A 20,799-nucleotide genomic window follows, 5' to 3' on the forward strand; every position below is an offset into this window, starting at 1 on the left:
CAGTACCTTTGTCGTGGTCCTGGTTATATATGTCATTCTCAGAGTTCCCTGTACCTTTGTCGTGGTCCTTTCACCTTTGATATGCCTGATATAATGACTAAACAGCACTGACTCGATATTTTTCAAAACATTATTGAGCTTGAAAACATAGCTTGGTTACTTAATTGTTTAATACTGTTTGCATTACGACTTGCACTGTTCACATCATTTGTATCATTCGTTATCGATGACAGATCTTTAATGCATTATCACTGTATGAGAATTGTTTTAATTGATTTCAAAGGTATTTGTCATATTCTCCCATCAATGTACACGTTTCAATTTGAGTATTGTACACTATCTTTAATTTGCGTGTACAAATGTTTCCTAAAATATTCCCTGCTGAATAAATCTTAACAGGTTTTCTTCATGTGTCTTGCAAATTTGTTGTGAAATGGCTCTACAAGTATGTCCTAGTAAGTAAGTCAAAACAAAGTGAGACAAAGAGACAAGAACGCGAACCTACGCCACACTAAAAGTAAAGAATGTTAACAAATAGGTGGAACCAAAACTAAGAGATCTCGAAAGATAAACGTTTCCTGTCAAAATACGGCACCTATCATGAAGTCTCCTATACAATCCCGGGGAGTGTGTAAGTCACCAAAGATCTTAGACTCAGTGGTCATATCTTTGTCTTTTGAACGACTAACGACTTTCAAATGCTCTCAACTTAGATCGGAGATTATTCTGTAAAAAAAACTTGCTGCGTGGTTTATTGGTCAACATGAAACATCAACAAATGTAACAATCAACTCAATCAGAACCGGCTCTGAAGAAGCAAACAAATGAAACACTCAACTCAATTAGAACCGGCTCTGAAGTAGCAAACAAATGTAACACTCAACTCAATTAGAACAGACTCTGAAGTATCAAACAAATGTAACACTTAATTCAATTAGACCCGGCTCTGAAGAAGCAAACAAATGAAACACTCAACTCAATTAGCACCGGCTCTGAAGAAGCAAACAAATGTAACACTGAACTCAATTAGAACAGGCTCTTTAGTAGCAAACAAATGTAACACTCAACTCAATTAGAACAGACTCTGAAGTATCAAACAAATGTAACACTTAATTCAATTAGACCCGGCTCTGAAGAAGCAAACAAATGTAACGCTTAACTCAATTAGACCCGGCTTTGAATTAGCAAACAAGTGTAACACTTAACTCAATTAGAACAGGATCTAAAGTAGCAAACAAATAAAACACTGAACTCAATTAGAACAGGCTCTTAAGTAGCAAACAAATGTAACACTCAACTCAATTAGAACAGACTCTGAAGTATCAAACAAATGTAACACTTAATTCAATTAGAACCGGCTCTGAAGAAGAAAACAAATGTAACGCTCAACTAAGAACAATATCTGAGGCAGCAAACAAAGGAAACACTCAACTCAATTAGAAAAGACTCTAAAGTAACAAACAAATCTAACGCTTAACTCAATTAGAACGGGCTCTGAATTAGCAAACAAATGTAACACTCAACTCAATTATAACCGGCTCTGAAAAAGCAAACAAATGTAACACTCAACTTAATTAGAACCGGCCCTGAGGTATCAAACAAATGTAACGCTTAACTCAATAAGAACTGGCTCTTAAGTAGCAAACAAAGGTTGCACGCAACTCAATTATAACCGGCTCTGAAGAGGCAAACAAATATAACGCTTAACTAAGAACAAGCTCTGAGGCAGCAAACAAATGTAACACACAACTCAATTAAAACCGGCTCTGACGAAGCAAACACATGTAACACTCAACTCAATTAGAACCGGCTCTGAAGAAGCAAACAAATGTAACGCTTAACTCAATTAGAACCGGCTATGAAAAAGCACCCAAATGTAACACTCAACTCAATTAGAACCGGCTCTGAAGAAGCAAACAAATGTAACGCTTAACTCAATTAGAACCGGCTCTTAAGTAGCAAACAAATGTAATACTCAACTCAATTAGACCCGGCTCTGAAGAAGCAAACAAATGTAACGCTTAACTCAATTAGAACCGGATCTGAAGAAGCAAACAAATGTAACACTCAACTCAATTTAAACCGGCTCTAAAGAAGCAAACAAATGTAACACTCATCTCAATTAGAACCGGCTCTGAACAAGCAAACAAATGTAACACTCAACTCAACTTATAACAGGCTCTTAATTAGCAAACAAATGTAACGCTCAACTCAATTAGAACCGGCTCTGACGAAGCAAACACATGTAACACTCAACTCAATTAGAACCGGCTCTGAAGAAGCAAACAAATGTAACACTCATCTCAATTAGAACCGGCTCTGAACAAGCAAACAAATGTAACACTCAACTCAACTTATAACAGGCTCTGAATTAGCAAACAAATGTAACGCTCAACTCAATTAGAACCGGCTCTGACGAAGCAAACACATGTAACACTCAACTCAATTAGAACCGGCTCTGAAGAAGCAAACAAATGTAACGCTTAACTCAATTAGAACCGGCTCTGAAAAAGCAAACAAATGTAACACTCAACTCAATTAGAACCGGCCCTGAGGTATCAAACAAATGTAACGCTTAACTCAATTAGAACCGGATCTGAAGAAGCAAACAAATGTAACACTCAACTCAATTTAAACCGGCTCTAAAGAAGCAAACAAATGTAACACTCATCTCAAGTAGAACCGGCCCTGAGGTATCAAACAAATGTTACACTCAACTCAATTATAACCGGCTCTGAAGTAGCAAACAAATGTAACACTCAACTCAATTAGACCCGGCTCTGAAGAGGCAAACAAGTGTAACGCTTAACTAAGAACAAGCTCTGAGGCAGCAAACAAATGTTACACTCAACTCAATTAAAACCGGCTCTGATAAAGCAAAAACATGTAACGCAAAACTAAGAACAAGCTCTGAGACAGCAAACAAGTGTAACACTTAACTCAATTAGAACAGACTCTAACGAGGCAAACAAATGAATGGTTAACTAAGAACAAGCTCTGAGGCAGCAAACAAATGTAACACTCAACTCAATTAGAACCGGCTCCGAAGAGGTAAACAAATGTAACGCTTAACACAATTAGAAAAGGCTCTGAAGTAGCAAACACATGTAACACTCAACTCAATTAGACCCGGCTCTGAAGAGGCAAACAAATGTAACGCTTAACTAAGAACAATCTCTGAGACAGCAAAAAAAATGTCACATTCAACTCAATTAGAACCGGCTCTGAAGAAGCAAACAAATGTAACGATAGACTCAATAAGAACTGGCTCTGAAGTAGCAAACAAATGTAACATTCAACTCAACTAAGAACAGACTCTGAAGTAGCATCTAGCTGCCACGCGTTAAGTTATTAATAAGTTGAGGTTGGCATCTGACACCTGTGAAGGAAAGTTTAACGATCGTGAAATAAATTTCGTCCGAGTTTTCATATATTCTAGTAAATAATGTCATTTTGTAGGTAGCTACCATAGACGACCAATATTGTCTTACTAGGTAAATACCATAGTGTTTGGTAGTGAAAAGACCGTTATTGTTATAAAGTAAGTAAATGTCATAAAGTTTGGAACTGAAGGAGCAATTAATGTCCTATTAGGTACACATATAAAGGTGACAATAAGAATCAGATGTTTGTTATTTCCTGTTCTTCATGTTAGTTGAAAAAAGAATGTCAAAGTTCTTTTATCCAGTCTTCCATAGAACTTGTATAATATCTTATTTTATATGAATACAAAGCTAGAAGTGGTACACGTTTAGGTAGGTGTGTCTTAAATTGAATCGTAAAATAATTAATGATATCGAAATCATTGAAATCAGCATTACGTGGATTATTGTAGTTATCAGAGACGGTATTTGGGGATTATTGTATAAGCCATACAAAGTAAATTATGATATATATTTTGTACGCTTACAAATGTATAAATCTTACATTCAAAAATTCAGGACAAAGGAAAAGAATCTAATAATAAATGCCATGAGTATTGATTGTATGAGGCAGAGCATTCCATTTATCACATGTGATGGTAGAATAATCGCAACACCATAAATTATACTTGTTATGTTCGTTCCATTAATAATATTTAGTTTTTGTTAGCATGCCACGATTTCAACAATAATTCATGGTAATAACTATTTTCCGACGGAATTTGTCAAACTGCATTATATTCCGAAGCACAAAACCTTTCTATAAACAGATTGAAACGTAATTTGAAGATTTATAATAGGAAATTTTATAGACAACTTTGGACAATGGGACACAGTCGGCTGCTTTGTATTTACATCTTAAACCCCAATTTGATAGCAGACATGGCCTACTGTGTTTACAACGAGAATTACACAATATGGTTGTCGATCTGTGTGCTTAGCACTGATAAAAATATACCATTATTACTCAAGTAGAATTTAGCATAAAGAATATAATTGAAAAAAAAATTCCCAGACATGTCAAAATCTCATGTAATTTTCAATTTTTATTACTCACTAAAGTCCACATGACCTGAAACCGAAGCAGAATTTACATCTCATAAAAATGATTCCAACAGAGCTATTTGCTACCTGAAAAATTAATCTCTTTAAACAAAAACGAACTAAGATGAGTTAATATGTTAATCTTTCCGTGTAAACTGACGCACGAGGACAAGTATATCGGTCTTGTTCCGAGTGAGAAATATGTTGTGTGAGCAAGGGCAGCGATCTTGTGTTGATGAAAACTCTGTTGCAAAAAATTGTGCAACTGAACATCTTGGTCTGGAAAAAATCATGACTAAATTCGTATACTACGACATCTTGGTATACTGAGACATCTTGGTATACTGAGACAATACTGAGACATCTTGCTCTTGACAAACCATAATTGAGTTGTACAACCAAACATAAATTTCTTGTTCTTGTAATCCACGTCTGAAGGTAACGGATTTACAACAAATAACAATCTTATCTACAATGTAAAAGAGCGGACAACCATTTTGCAAAGTAATACGAGAATTTTATAAAAATAGGAAAATAGTGAGAAGAGTGATCCACAGGACATCTGTTCGAATGAAGTATCGCCATTGTAGATGGATGCCTGTTATACAAATAGAACTGTGCTAGTTGAAGAGGACAATGTTACCCGGCCTCCTCTGGGCTAGCATGATTTCGCAAATATTCAACAATTTATCTGAGATTGGTTTCACGAACAATTCAACAGAGAATATGTTCAGTGTTTAATCACGACTTAGGTCTCTCGGAGAGCTATACAAAATGTTATAATTCTTTGTAAATGAACGCAAAGAAATTCTTGATAATATGCTATTTAAAATACATTTTAAACGAAACAAAGATCGAATCGTGGGCGAATGCATTACCGGGATTGCTTTCTGATTGGTTCTCACATATCCAATTCTTCTCGAAAAAAATGAACTCAAGAATGTGAAAGTTAGATTAAGTGTTTCTGCATAGAAACGATTAACATTGTCAAAATACATATATCAAGACAGGGGTGGGGCTCTGGCGAATTATTATCACACGAACAAAACACGAACAGAAACAGAAATACAGGGTGTCCCACAATTATCAAAATACCATTGACAAATCTGGGCGTAACCCACTCACGGCTAATTATTTTTAAAGAAGTTTAAAACCAAGAACACCTAACAGAAGTCAATCTGTTATTGGAGAGAAGTGATTTTATTACACTTAAATATTCATGTTTAACAACAAAGGAGCAAAATATCCCACGATGGGTCATATTTTAGTCTCAAGTATTTAATAACTGTTATGTCAAATGTAATTACCGCTCCAACGAAACCACACACAGCCTTGTACACGCCGGGATAGTAATTGGATTCAATTAACAAGATCGGGTTAACTCATGACAACCGCTGAGAAACACGCTACATGTTTATATTTGTTTTGCTGTTAATATGTCACAAGTAATTCGATGTTAAAGAAAGAAAGTCTCAAAGGTTGTATACGTACAAATCTAAAAATATAACGAGAATAAAAAGATCGAAAAAAGCAGGCCGTTCAGTAACGAAAATTATAAGAGAGAAAAAACGAGGGCCGTTATGAATCTGAGATACATATATAGGTATTATATTCCATTGTCAAACACACCATTTCTTACTATTTCTATTATACTACATGTATGTCTCTGCTAAGTATTGTGATGCCGTTTTATCAGTCGGCATTACCATCACTGTGTATACAATTCGCAAAAAAGTATATAGTTTAACGTCCAGCATGGTAGAGTGGCTTTAAAACTAAGTTACCTTGGGTACGTCTATCCTGTTTTAATCGTAAAGTGTTCCGACAATATAAAAAAACTGTGTCAATGTAGCGAATTGAGAAGAAACAAAATAAAATAAAAACTGTCATAAACCACTTTTGCTTGCTCCAGATGTGGTGCAGAATGTTCTTACCCTGGCACATATTCAAGAAATTATCACACTCTACGCTTTGTTCTCAAATCTTCTGTCTCTTAATTACTCATCAATTTCGTTCTCTTTCTCAAGTCGTATTCAGGAAAAATGCTCAGAATACTTTCTAAGATGGCGGCTGGCAGAATCAGCAACAGACAGATAGGAAATATGTACTTCCGAGGCCTAGTGTCTTTAGACAGCCAAGAATCACTGAAGACAATGGCAGAGGATTCACTTGGTAACGGCACTCAGTCGACAGCGTCTTAGAGAGTTTGGTGAATACGAATTTTGAGTACGTTCTCATCGGAGCACAAGCTTCAGCATGAACATGGAAATATAAGTACGGGGCCAGATGCTTTAGCAATAAGATTATTTTGATTGAAGTTAATGACTGTCTTTCGTTTTTATATAAGATTTCCAGCTCGTTCTTGGTGTGTTGAGCTATGATGTATATTGTCTCTATCTTAATTTGGAAAAAAAATCGTGTTTTAAATTCTTAAGTTACCCTTCGACAATGTGCCCTTTACTGTGTCAAGTCATTTGAAATACTTCCAAAAATTAATTTATATTTTATTAGTTGCAACTGAATATCAAATATAATAAGAAAGCAAGAATGCCGTTTAGTTACCTTATGTTAGATACTTTCAACTGTTTAATGGTTACGAGGCGATCGCTTCTTATTTATCGTTCTATTGTTTTGGACAAATTTGAACTTTAATCTCATATTTTTCATTGTCTGATCGAAATCCTCATAGCAACACAAAATTGAATGTTATTTGCATGACCTGGGTCGGAGTCAAACCCCTACAATAGTACAGCTATAGGCATATTTCAGTATTTCTGTCAGTGATGATGTGAATTTGCTTTAAAAATGTGTTCTTTGTATACAAATAGACTTGCTTGTTTATTCTGAAATTACTTTTTAAAGCAAATGAACAAGTGACTGTTGTTACACACAAAGACCACGAGACGTCCCTTAGCCTGTCGATAGAACAAGAACGGATTGTGTACTTACTGTCAATAACAGGTGTTAAAATCTCATCTATTTCTAAATAACCGGGAACAATCAAATCTAAAGTTTGATCAGCTTACAGTGTTGAACAATTTGACATTTCCATGTCTATTTTCCCCTATGTTACCCATATCTATTTTTACGAATCATTTCTTTTAACAGTAATGGTGTTTGTTTCTGTCAAGTTTTGGAGAAGGTGACAACTAATTTCTTTTTATTTCATGTTCCTTCTAGTAAACAAAGCTGACTATTAAAATTGTCCTGAAATCTGACGATACAGATATAGACCATAAAATATGCTATTTAGTTGTAACGAACAGCAAGAATTAAATTTCAAAGTGACACCTGACTGAACCAAATAGTTTACATTCTATAATAAGTAAATAATGTGCTCTCGAGTCAAATTAACTTTTAGAATATGTACAGATCTAGGTAAATTATTTGTATAAGTACATGAGTAAGGTTTGTGTGTTTACCCTTACAATACAGATAGCCTGTCCATTCATAATACAGATTCACGTTAAATTGGAAAATATAATCAAATCCAGCTAAACTAGGTCATGTCTAGTACGTTCAGATTGCATAATGCACTTCAACTGTACAATGAACGCATTGTTTGAGAGAAAAACGTCAAAATGTACTTTTAAGCATAATTTGATTAATCTGTTTATAAAATATTACATTAATAAAATGTGTTAATATAGCTGGCATATAAAAAGGTAAGGCAGGGTTACCATCTGGGTGTGTACAGTAACAGGTGCGTCACCAACTGAAAAAATAAATAACAAAATCGGCGGCTCTCAGCTTTGCGCTTTTCAACGAAAGCAGCGATAACGCAGTAAAGTCGATTTAACTAAACATAGGGTAGGTTTTACTACCTATATACATACTGATCCATAATCTTATAAATCTTGCTTGTCTTTGATCTAACAGCATACTTGTACAGCACGTGTGTAGCGGGTGGGAAGTTGTCGATTCTAGGTTCGGTTCTATTGCATTTTAATGCTCATCAATAGAAAAATTAACACATATCGTGCATTCACGTCACAAGGCAGAAAACGCATGTCCTAATAACTAAACCGTGATCGTCTTACATAATGAATCTGTACGAACGAAATAGACCTGTTAATATCAAACGGAATCTTCCGACCTGTTCTCCCTTCAAATCAATTTCAAAAAGTGACCGAAAGCTTAAACAAACCTACACGAGTACAAACGACACAAACTTTCGACCAACCAAATAACTTCGTCAAAGTCCATCAAGTCTGTCACGTGTCTTACCTGTCACTGACCACAACTCACATACCAAACGCCACAATACATGTACATATATGTACAAACAAAGCGCCGCGCCCGCACGAATAAATCCCGCGCGGAGCGTAAAGAAAAAAGGTTACGTCTTACGTCGTGAATTATATAAACACGGACATTATTACAAATATTTCATTCATAAATTAATATGTATGAATACATATACTATATAGTATGAATACAACATATTACAAACAATACATTCAAACATATATTATATTATATGAATACTTTTAATTGAGCAAATTATGCCTAAATAAATCGACCCTGTTACACGTTACACGTGTAAGTTATGAGGAGGAGCACAGTTAACCTTCATCTATATGAAGAGTACATAATTTATTTTCATGACAGGCAAAGTGCATGATACCAATCCTCCCCAAACTCAGAACCAAGAGCGACACACACAATCAAAGGCCAAGGAAAGATAACTCTTTACACAACTGACATAATAGGTCATTGTGTAGTAATAATGGCTTATATTTTTTATGAATAAGAACTATGTACTTATGGTAATCAATATTATATATATTGTTTCTCCAATTAAACGAAATGAATTAGAAAACTGAAATATTAAAGTTAAGCTAAATCATATGGGTTGTAAATATCAGCCAATTACGATGAAGTTAGGTAACAGTATAACGCTGATTGACTTGTATTTGTATAGATAATAACACGCTGTATTATATTATTAGGATTGTAACGGCTGATGAGGAGAATACCGTAAACCTATGAACACGCATTAACTACCAATTACTTGTTCCTAAAATACACCTGTTTACCTTTCCTGTCTATGTACCTTATTGTAAATTTGACTCCAAAATTAATGACAGAAAATTAGCACAAATAATGAGAGGGGTTTAATACAGTGATGAGTGTATGAACAACCACGTGCTTTATAACTGTTTAATCGTTAACAGGACTGTTTTGTCGGCTCCGGTACGACCCCACTCAACGATTTAGGGGCAATTTATCCAAAACACATGTGTTGAATCAGTTTAAAAGTGATAAGGATTATTCCTATGTAAATGGTCCAGTCCCGCGTAACTTAAGTGAAAACTTAACCTTGCATAATATAAATAAAATTTGTGAATGAAAATATCTAATTGACAATAATTGTGTGCGTTCGTATGGACCTTTGATGTGATGGCTATGTGTTGATCTGTGATTTTTCACAACGGCGCACATTGCCGCTCCTGCCGAACGCGCCGGTAGGTTGGATTACTGTGTACAAGATGCAGGCGAGGTAGAGATTAACAAATACAACTTTACGACTACTGTAATCCAAAGGCAGCCTTGCGAAAAATACGTTTACGTTATACTGTTTTACGACTATAAAAACAAAAAAGACTTTTTGACGCCAGCGGAAACTAGTTGAATGCAAGTTTGAAGGTTAAACATCAGAAGCACACAAATTAGAATGTAGTAAAAACATTGTGCGAGGAATATCGATAGTTTCCAGTTACTTTAATTCAGTTACATGGAATTACGTGTGAAAAACATTATTGCATTGGAATCGCGTTCATCCGGATTTTGAATTCCGGATTTCGAAAAACCGGATTCCGATAAATGGATCAAAAAACTCCTACCATTATGCTATCATTCCTTTACTAAAAATGTTCGGCTGGCGGAAGGGGTCGGACAAAAATGAGTATAACGGAGCGATGTGGAACAAAGTCATATATAACTGGGACGTTGGTGTTATTTCTGAGTTATTCCGCATAGAAAGGTAGAAAATGTCCACATCCGAGTTTGATATCATTTGGTAATAAATGTTCTTATGAATAGCGATCCTACTACCAAACCATCATAGGAAGAGTATAACACTGTTTCTCTGCTTTGTAAAACAACATATTTCATCTCATCATCAGTTTCTAAATATATAATCATTCTGTTCCTAAAATAAATAGTTCTGTTCGTGTTAAATATAGTCGTTATAAATGTAATAATGCATTGATCACATCATTTCTTGAAGTCAAATAATTGTTTGAACTCGTTCTTTACATGATGAAGGACGGTGTATAACTTAGCGGAAGTCTGTTGTTGATCGTGAGTCAATTACGTAACAGGTTTTATAAGATACACGCATGCGTATCGTAAACGTAATAAGAAACAGACAATGTTTAGGTTAAAGTCATGATTGTTTATTGAAAATAAATCAGGAACACGAATGGCCGAGCGATAATACCGACAATAAAAGTGTTATTAATGAACATTTGGATCAAACGTAGTCGTGCTATGTACCATAGAACATGATTTTATAAAGTTAATTTTATCAGCATTAAAAGTTACCGATTCTGAGTAAAAGGTTGGGTTAAAAAAGGAACCCATATTCGGGACAGCTTTTGAGTTCGTTTTATTGACATAATGTGTGAGGATGTGCCTTTCTAGATTGCTGTTAATGCGTTCCCCTCGGGTGTGCTCACTAAACACATTTCCCTCCCGAGTGTTTGCTAGAGTTCTGTAAATACTTTTCACTCCCAATTGTTCATTAGATTTCTGTAATCTCTCGTGAATGTTTATCAAAATTCTGTAAACACATTTACCTCGAGTGAATTCAATACATTTTCGTAAACACGTTCCTATAATGAATGCCCACTAGATCTCGGTAAACACGTTCCTATAAGGAATGCCCACTAGATATCGGTAGACACGTTCCTATAAGGAATGCCCACTAGATCTCGGTAGACACGTTCTCCTCGTTTGCATTCATTGAATACCTGTACACAACTTCCCTTGTGAATAACTCACAAGATTTCTGTAGACAGGTTTCCATTGCTTATGTTCACTTTTCTGTTTAAAATAAACATCCCTTGTGTATGTTCGCACGATTTCGGGATACACGTTTCCTTTGTGAATGACCACAATATTTTTTCAAAACACATTTCTCTCGCGAATGTCAACTTTATTTCTGTAAACACATTTCCCTCGTGAATTTCCACTTAATCTCTACAAAAACATTTCCCTCGTGAATGTCCACTTAATCGCTACAAACACATTTCCCTCGTGAATGTCCACTTAATCTTTACAAATATATTTTCCTCGCGAATGTCCACTTTATTTCTGTAATCACATTTCACTCGTGAATGACCACTTAATCTCTACAAACACATTTCCCTCGCGAATATTCACTAAATTTCTGTAAACACATTTCCCTCGTGTATGTTCGCTAAATCTCTATAATCACATTTCCCTCGGGTGGTTCAATAGATTTTTATAAACACGTTTACTTGGTGGTACATGACAAAAAAATCAACACATCATCACCAAAGAAGAACATTTTTATTTAAAACAGCAACATTCACATATATTTAGTATTAGAATCAAATACGTTTAGAGAAACACAGTTAATGTTCCTTAACTTTTACACAGACTATATAGTATCCTAGTGTCCTAATTTCATAATGTTCGATGTATTCGAATAAAGCTGACAATTCTTCGAGCGTAGGTAAAGGTTGTTGCACATAACAAATTGTATTCCAAATAGCAAACAAATCCAATTAACAAAACTGCATCTCATACAAATTTAGTCCAATTAAAGCCGTCTCAAACAAATCCAGTTAACAACTAGTGACATCGCTAAAGCTCTATAAAGTGACATCTCTAAAGCTCTATAGTGACTTCTCAAACAAATCCAGCTAGCAACTAGTGACATCTCTAAAGCTCCATAGTGGCATCTCAAACAAATCCAGCTAACAGCTAGTGACATCTCTCAATCTCCAAAGTGGCATCTCAATCAAATCTAGCTATCAGCTATTGTGACATGTCTAAAGCTCCATAGTGGCATCTCAAACAAATCCAGCTAACAGCTAGTTGCAGTTCTAAACCTCCATAGGGGTATCTCAAACAAATCTAGATAAAGATAAATGGCTCTTAGTCCGGTCAACGACAGATCATCTTCTTCTGAATGTAGGCCCTGAAACGTCTCATCTGGTATCGCAACATTTTAGTAAACTCCACTGGTTTCTTCTCTGTTTTAGTTTTGTCGCTGACAACTTTCTGTGAAGGAGGAACAACACAGCTCAATGGTTCCTCGGTGTCCTGAGTTTCGGACAAACAAGTGTCATTCTTTGTGATTTTTGCGTGTTTATGTTTCCTCTTTTTCCTCTTCCGTTTCTTTTCGAGATTGATGTCGCTGCCACTCGGAAGGTCAGCTAGGTCCGGGTTCCTGAGAGTCATCAGGTGCCGAATACCGGTGGTTGTCGTAAGCGCATTGGTTGGCTTGGTAACAGTCATTGGTGTCTGAAAGTGCAATGGGGTTGTATTTTCAATGAGAAATGTAATTCATTTCAAAAGGCATGAACATGTTAATAGTAGGAAAGTACATATGTATCTTGGAATGCAATACTCGTGAAAACAAGAACATAATACAACTTATATACACATTACAATAAATCTATATAATGTATAAACAATACTATGCGAATATCATATTGATTTATATTCTGAACTGTTATATAACGTCAAACCAATGTCCAATTCAAAACCTTACAATGCGACCTTACGGATGTTTCCTTTACATAAAAGAATAACCCATGATCTGAATGATACTTACTTCGGTCAGCTGACTAAATTTCTCGACAGCAGTGTGTGTGTGACTGGAGTGACCTTCACCTTCGCTGTCAAGGTCAAGCATCATGACGTCGCCATGCATGGTGATATTATTGTCAACGACGAAAGCCCCGCCTGCATTTATTTTCCCAAGGCAGTTCGTCATTTCTTTCTTGAGCTGAATATTTAACAGGTGGCAAATGAACATGATGCAAATGTAGAAGGAGTTAAAGAAACGCCCAAAGCAATGAAAGGGAAATTATGTGTGTTCCTGTATATTTACTGCTCATTCCAACTTCGTAACATGTCCTACACGGAGTGGTCAATTCTGACCATGACCTACTATATATATTTGCGTTGTTTTGTCACCAAACTTTTTTATGATTAGTAATACGTTTGATTTTTCCAATATTAACATCATCGCTAAGCTTTGACTGAATTAGACCAATACCAGTAATCGTATTACCTCGGGGTTTGGGAAGAGGTCCCGGAATTTGTACGTGTCCAGAGCGTCTGAAGGACTGTATATCGGCCTGTGGGGGTTGGGCTTCTTTCCTAGTATGCTTACTTGTGTAAGCTGTTTTACACGATTTGACATTGCTGTAGGTGTTGGAATCATCGCAGAGTCTTTTGACTGCGGATTTAGTGTAGGAGGCGTGGCCATCTGGTAATATATATAATATCCATATATCATAACAAATACATCTAATATAATGACACACTAATTTCTGAACTACAGCATTTCAGAAGAAAAGAAAACAAAACGAAAACAAACAAAAAACAGAGACGATCTATTTGCTAGCATTCTAGTTCCTGGTAAAATTTAGAATTCTACTAATTCAAAATATTTCGCGGTTTCTGTTTTGATTCGGTTATTGTGCTTATCAAGCTTTCAGAGAATTCGCTTTAAGGTAAAGTCGTGCCTGACTCCACAAGTGCAAGTACTATATAATACACATGATGATAATATCTCTTATTTGTTTCACTTTTATAGAAGACATATATCAGATACATTGATATCCATGATTTCTATTTGTCCATCTTTGTTTTAATATTTACCAGTACATGTATATACCCTTACCCTTGGTGTGAGATGATCCGAGGTATTGCCTGTGTATGCAATGCCAACATCGTCAAGGTCCCACATCAGGACATCGCCATTAGCCGTTAGGTTGTCTTCAACGCCATGGACACCATTTGTGTTCTTTCGTATTTTCCCGGTCTGTACTGGAGACTAAAATAGAAACAGCGAGTTGTGAACTGCTGTTAGATAAACGCTGAAAAGTAAGTAATGAGACTTAAAAATCTTCAGAATAGATATCTCAAAAAATATAGCAAAACAGTTATTCATCACTACCAAGTGTCTTAGTGAACCTGATCTGCCTTTTTCTTGCATTATTAGCGTCCTGAATTGACAAATCTTTACCTCGTCCAGTACTAAATGTTTTTCTTCATTGGAATCCATTTCCTATCGATTGTATATTTCTACCTGCTCCTGATTTTGGAATTTCCCGCTGATAAAACTTGTTCACGCGCGTACTTGTAGGCCGCCACAAGAACAATAGGCATCACGTGACGTCGTTATATGGCAACGTTGCTGGCGATTTCGCGGTCACATGACCATAATTGCGAGACAAAAACTAACCTAAACAGTGAGCTTGCGCTGTAGAAGCCTTATATCATTAGCAAGTTTAACACGTTCAAAATAAGAAAACGAACCTAATGTGACGGTATCAGTTATCAAATTACGCACATAATGAATTATGAAATGAAACCATACAGAAAGGGAGACAATTATTCATAGAAGGGGAGATAACGCTATTTTAATCCAAAACCATATTTAAGGAGGCTCCACCCTTTCGCAATTAGACAGCAGAATTCAATGAAAGTTTTACATAATGGTTATGTCCCTATGTAGAGATGATTTTATGAAAATCTGAGCATTCCGATAAACTGGGGATTTTTTTGGTAAAAAATACCGAAAAATTGAATGTTTGTCAAATTCAACACTTTCACATTTTTTAAGCGTGTGGCATTGTTCAAAACTATTACAACAATAAAATAATGAAAAGAAACATTGCTAATCAACCTTACAAATATTTTATTTATCATAAAATATCTACAACATGTTACAAAAAGCGTTTTTTATTGAAATTATATGGATAAAAGTTACTAAATACAAGCTAAAAGCAAACAGGACACATAGTTTCATACAAAAAGAGTGGAAAATTGAACCAAATATATTTCACATTTTACAATAATTTTGATCCTGATGAGAGTTGTCTACCTTGAAAAATAGGAACTTTTTGCAGAGGGATAGAATTTAGACAATGACAATTATTTTCTTTGCTATACCAAAAACGACGGAAATAAATCAAATTACTATATCTAATTGTCAATTAACTGTTCTTTTATGGGACAAAATTACTCTCAATCAAGTACACTTTGGACATCATTCCATAGGGTATATTAGCATGTCAGGTACATATGTAACCATAGGCTATCGCATGGTATGCCGTTATTACGTGCACCAGAGACGTATAAAGCCATATACGTCTCTGCGTGCACGCACATGCACTTGCATTTTATAGGGATCTTGATATTTTACAAACCACTATTTTCACAGAGTTTCTGTAATTGCATTTGTGAACCGATTTATCTGACGGAGCGTAACTCGCTCGACAACAAAAGTCGTAGCGACCAAGAGCTTGTGAACTACTGTCCAAAACCGCGCCTGCAGATTCTATTTAGGAACAGGGGAAAATGGCTCCAATATCTCCGCGCGAGGTGACCTTGGATGGAGCTCCTGTGAAGTTTACCAAAAGGTTGAAGTGTGTAGACTGGTTAAATTTGAAATTCACTGAAGATGATAGATTACTGAAAAATTTCCACAGCTGGTCTCTTACTGTCAGTCGCAGTTGGGAGAGCAGAGTTATCAAACTGTTGAGAAATAATAATTTGGAACATGTACTTACACCATTAAACTCGGTAAAGCAATGTGTAAAATTAGTTAAATATCATTTTACTAGTCTGGATAATGAAAAGTGGCATATAGATTTACATAATAACCGTAATTGTGATAACGGCAATAAGTTGAGAACATACAGCTTTTCAGGTATAGACAGGCGTTAGCTAAATTTCGCAGTGGTAATTTAAAGCTACGCGTTGAAACTGGTACGTATTATCGCCCTAAAATACTTTTAGAAGATAGACTTTGTACATTTTGTAAGTAAAACTGTATAGAAGACGAATGCCATTTTCTGATAGAATGTGATTTGTATTCAGATAAAAGAGCTCATCTTTTTACAACAGCAGAACAGATTGTACCCGGTTTTAACTATTTTAACACTGTACAGAAACTTCTTGTCTTAATGAATGAACCTAATTTACAATATGTCCTGGCGAGCACAGCTAGTTCATAAGATGTATCGAAGAAGAATGTGTTTTTAATATTAAGTCTTAAACTTTTTTTCTTTTTTTTTAATATCTTTGAACTGATTTTTAGTATTGATAAATTACGTCGTATTAACGAATATCTATAGTGTCTCGTAAGCCTCAGTATAGGTTGGGTGTCAATCATATATTGTTGTTCATTTTAGACCATGCTTGTATGTATGCATTTTAAGTAAAATTGACATGTGACACTTTAATAAAATAATTTGTATTGAATTGTATTGTACTGTTAGCGCGTGATACGTACAGGCGAGATCGGTAAACAAAACAAATCAGTCTGCATTCCATGCGCCGCATATACGACCTTCTTGAAGTCGTCTGATCGTATGTCAGTGTTTTCCCGTGAGTTAATTAATGTCTTTGTATCATAAGCTTTATTTCTGAAGTATGTGTGATTACACATTTCCAAGTTAAGTCTCGATATCGGGGGTTGACATATCATCGTCACGCACGTGTACTATTGTGTACCCGGTGTTACTTAAGCATTGAACTGTTTTTGTATGGTATTTATGATCTATTTGAATGACACAGCTTTGCAAGCAAACAACATAATGCGCGCTAGCGCATTATGATTTGTTTGCTTGCAAATCTGTGTCATTCAAATAGATCATAAATACCATACAAACACAGTTCAATACTTATATTTACGTTTTCTCTGCCTCTTATGTTCTTTTTAACTTATAATTTATATTCAAAATTAAAAATGCCCGCCTTATCGTCAGTCCACACAATTTCATTCAATAGTTTGAACAGCGTATTGTCGCTTGCTGATTGGCAAACAAAGTAGTACTTTGAAATATTAACAAACACTTCAATTTTATTCCACAATTCAGTATCAATACAATGTCTATAGGGTGATTTAAGTTTATCAATAGAACTCTGAGCTGAACGTTAGATTTGAAATTGTTTCGATTTTCCCCCGGAACAAATTTCGCGCATGAACAAATACAGTGAACACCGTAAATCCGACCTTGCCCTCCACGAGGGAGTTATTTTTGGAAGTTAATTCGAACTTTTCTCTTTGCTCATTTTGTGAAGAATCCAGGCGTGAATGTATTTGTTGATTGTATGGGAACCTGACAACAGTCGGTAGATTCTATAGCATCCTCGTTATTTGACATGTCGTCAGAAACTGAGGAATGGTGGATGCGAGACGCGTGAAACTGATAGCGTTTGAAATGAGTGATCTTACGACGGAGCACAGGTTCGTTACAAATGTCTGAAATGTTTATGTGTGCTGTGACTCATATCAGTAGGTCTGTAACATATGTGTCAGTAGGTCAATAGAATATGTGTATTTCAGACATTTGTAACGAACCCCTGTTGATCAGTGCAGTGTAACAGACGATATTTCTGATAAATTGCATGAGCGTTAAAATTGTTTCCATTGCCGGCATTGGTGATTTCAACCGATGTGCATTTTGTACGATATTGCAGACCTTGGTCTTGCTTTCGTTGTAATAAAAGTGCTTTTTATTTTATTTTTTATTTTGCACATTAATTTTCAATGACATTGTCAAATCTCACAATGCCCAGCGATATTTCAGCAGCCGTCATGTTTATTTATATTGGATATTGTAGTTCCGGTCAGTGTTGTATTAATACGCTAATAATTGTGTCTCGTGATGCATGGTAATTAAAGTCCCATCAACGACACAGCTTTCAAAGAGGCTATAAAGTGACAATGCCATGCAAATGTAAATATTATAATTTATACTACGGTAATGGAATGCCCGCTACGCAATACGGAAATGACGACACGAAAATACGACAAGAAAAACATGTGTATTAGGAAGGTTGGGAAGTCCTTAAGCGTATGTAGATAAATTCACTTGAGTTTGTTCTCCTTAAATTTGTAGAATATATCTGAGCATCGTTGAAACCTTTGCCATCTGTCACAGTGACACTACTACTTCAGTAACCTGCTGGTTTCGCTAGTCACTCAGTCAAAGCTGACATATACATGTACGGGGGTCGCTGACTGACTTCCTCTACCATACTGTGGAGTACTAATCGCATTTTGCTGTTATCGGTCAGCCTGTATTCAACTGATATTCAAACTGAACGCAAATCGTATCATACAAACATAATTGGATTGCAGGGTTGTAACTTATGAGTTATCATGTCTGCATGTTATTTTGTCATCATTGCCAACAACACAACATGTAACAAATATCGGTTATGGATATTCCATTTAATTGTCTCCAACACTCATCTTAGTGTGTCCAACACTCAGCTACGTGTCTTCAGCACTCACAAAGTGCCTCCAACATTCAACTAAGTGTCTTCAGCACTCAGCTACGTATCTTCAGCACTCACAAATTGCCTACAACACTCAACTAAGTGTTTTCAGCACTCAGCTACGTGTCTTCAGCACTCATAAAGTGCCTCCAACATTCAACTAAGTGTCTTCAGCACTAAGCTACGTGTCTGCATCACTCACAAATTGCCTCCAACACTCAACTTAGTGTCTTCAGCACTCAGCTACGTATCTTCAGCACTCACAAATTGCCTCCAACACTCAACTAAGTGTCTTCAGCACTCAGCTTCGTATCTTCAGCACTCACAAATTGCCTACAACATTCAACTAAGTGTCTTCAGCACTCACATAGAGCCTTTAACATTCAACTTAGTGTCACCAACACTCAGTTACGTGTCTTTAGCACTCATAAAATGTCTCCAACATTCAACTTAGTGTCTCAAACACTCAGCTACGTGTCTTCAGCACTCACAAATTGCCTCCAACATTCAACTAAGTGTCTTCAGCACTCAGCTTCGTGTCTTCAGCACTCACAAAGTGCCTCCAACATTCCACTTAGTGTCTCAAACACTCAGCTACGTGTCTTCAGCACTCACAAAGTGCCTCCGACATTCAACTTAGTGTCTTCAGCACTCATCTACGTGTCTTCAGCACTCACAAAATGCCTCAAACATTCAACTAAGTGTTTTCAGCACTCAACTAAGTGTCTTCAGCACTCAACTAAGTGACTCCAACACTAAGCTACGTTTCTCCAACAATCAACTAAGTGACTATAACACTCAACTAAGTGTCTATAACACTCAACTAAGTGACTATAACATTAATCTAAGTGGATTCAGCACTCAACTCAGAGTCTATCACTTTACTAAGTGTATCCTTTCAGTTCGTAGCCCTTTTATGTGGCCTCCCCCTCCCCCGGGAGCATTCTAGGGCATTTTGAAAGTGCAATTTTATCAAAGTTTCAAGGTTTTTATTTTGTTCTACTTCTTGACAAGAGCAAACATAAAAAAATAATTCAAACACCAGTAAAAGCATTGTCGAGCGTAGCAGCGCGATTATTATTTCTGTATTCATGTGCATATGAATTGTACGCCGAGCTAAGCGAGTCGAATTTATTCCTGGTGTTGGGCAAACTTAATGACTTTCAGTTAAGATGAGTTTTCTCGAAGAAGGAAATCGGTGACTAAAGGGAGGAAGAGTCGGACCTTATGGACCCCGGCCCTTGGATCTGCCCATAGTGTTTCCTAAAGACGTGACTGTAGAAAGTATGTACGACACCCTAGTGTGAGGTAAGGGGGGGGGGGGGGGGGGTGCTTATAGTTCTTACACCAACCACACACAGTTTGTTGCTAGTATATGTACGAACGATCGGAGTAGGAATGTCGTAATTTAGTTAAATAGAAGAACTATTATATTTCAATGTTTTTGATTGACTTGGAAAAAAAAAATAAACTTTTGCATTTTTGCAAAGTCATACGTATAGTTTTACCAAGTCGCGATATTTCTTTTAAAATTCTACAATATAAAACAGCATTTTGACTGAGGGAAATTGACATTTATCATAATAAACATCAAAATGGTTTTTGTTGTTACAATAATTTATGTTGAACTGGGTATCAAATATAGCATTCCTTTGTAACCGCTGTGGGTTTATTTGAAAATGAAATCGGATGAACATGATATTAACCTTCGGTCCGGATCAGATAATAATTTTGTCCTATCCCTTCCTGACAATAGCTGTTCTCAAAAAGTATAAATCAGTTTTCGGGCGGGTTGTATTTCTCTGAGCTTGTGACGAGATTTAGTACAATT

At 36.0% G+C, this 20,799-nt stretch overlaps 2 protein-coding genes across 3 annotated transcripts in view; both read right to left on the reverse strand.

The window, feature by feature from the left end:
• Positions 1-11,499, reverse strand: part of LOC110465525 (GATA zinc finger domain-containing protein 14-like) — a gene marked incomplete at its 3' end in the record, with an annotated part of 15,164 nt that extends 3,665 nt beyond the window's left edge. The window contains exon 1 of the mRNA XM_021521417.1: positions 11,475-11,499. Coding sequence (XP_021377092.1) covers positions 11,475-11,499 — 25 coding nt within the window. The remainder of the gene's footprint in view (positions 1-11,474) is intronic.
• Positions 11,500-12,053: 554 nt separating this feature from the next.
• Positions 12,054-14,831, reverse strand: LOC110465526. Of its 2 annotated transcripts, none has more exons than XM_021521418.1 (5): positions 14,701-14,831; positions 14,356-14,508; positions 13,741-13,938; positions 13,279-13,452; positions 12,054-12,965 (listed from the first exon to the last, which is right to left on the reverse strand). In XM_021521418.1, the coding sequence occupies exons 1-5, from the start codon at positions 14,737-14,739 to the stop codon at positions 12,606-12,608; spliced, it is 924 nt and encodes a 307-aa protein (XP_021377093.1). In that variant the 5' UTR covers positions 14,740-14,831; the 3' UTR covers positions 12,054-12,605. The 2 variants fall into 2 exon arrangements, with proteins under 2 accessions (XP_021377093.1, XP_021377094.1); XM_021521419.1 differs by having other exon boundaries at positions 14,356-14,551; positions 14,701-14,788.
• Positions 14,832-20,799: the final 5,968 nt, after the last annotated feature.

The sequence above is a fragment of the Mizuhopecten yessoensis genome, unplaced genomic scaffold (assembly GCF_002113885.1).
Source record: "Mizuhopecten yessoensis strain PY_sf001 unplaced genomic scaffold, ASM211388v2 scaffold11085, whole genome shotgun sequence".
Classification (NCBI taxonomy): domain Eukaryota; kingdom Metazoa; phylum Mollusca; class Bivalvia; order Pectinida; family Pectinidae; genus Mizuhopecten; species Mizuhopecten yessoensis.

Excerpts from the sequence above, each read along its gene's own strand:
- LOC110465526 (XM_021521418.1), bottom strand. The coding sequence starts at position 14,739 with ATGGATTCCAATGAAGAAAAACATTTAGTACTGGACGAG. Across the intron at positions 13,939-14,355 it reads CGGATCATCTCACACCAAGG|ATGGCCACGCCTCCTACACT; the intron begins GTAAGGGTATAT and ends ATATATTACCAG. Across the intron at positions 12,966-13,278 it reads AATTTAGTCAGCTGACCGAA|ACACCAATGACTGTTACCAA; the intron begins GTAAGTATCATT and ends TTGCACTTTCAG.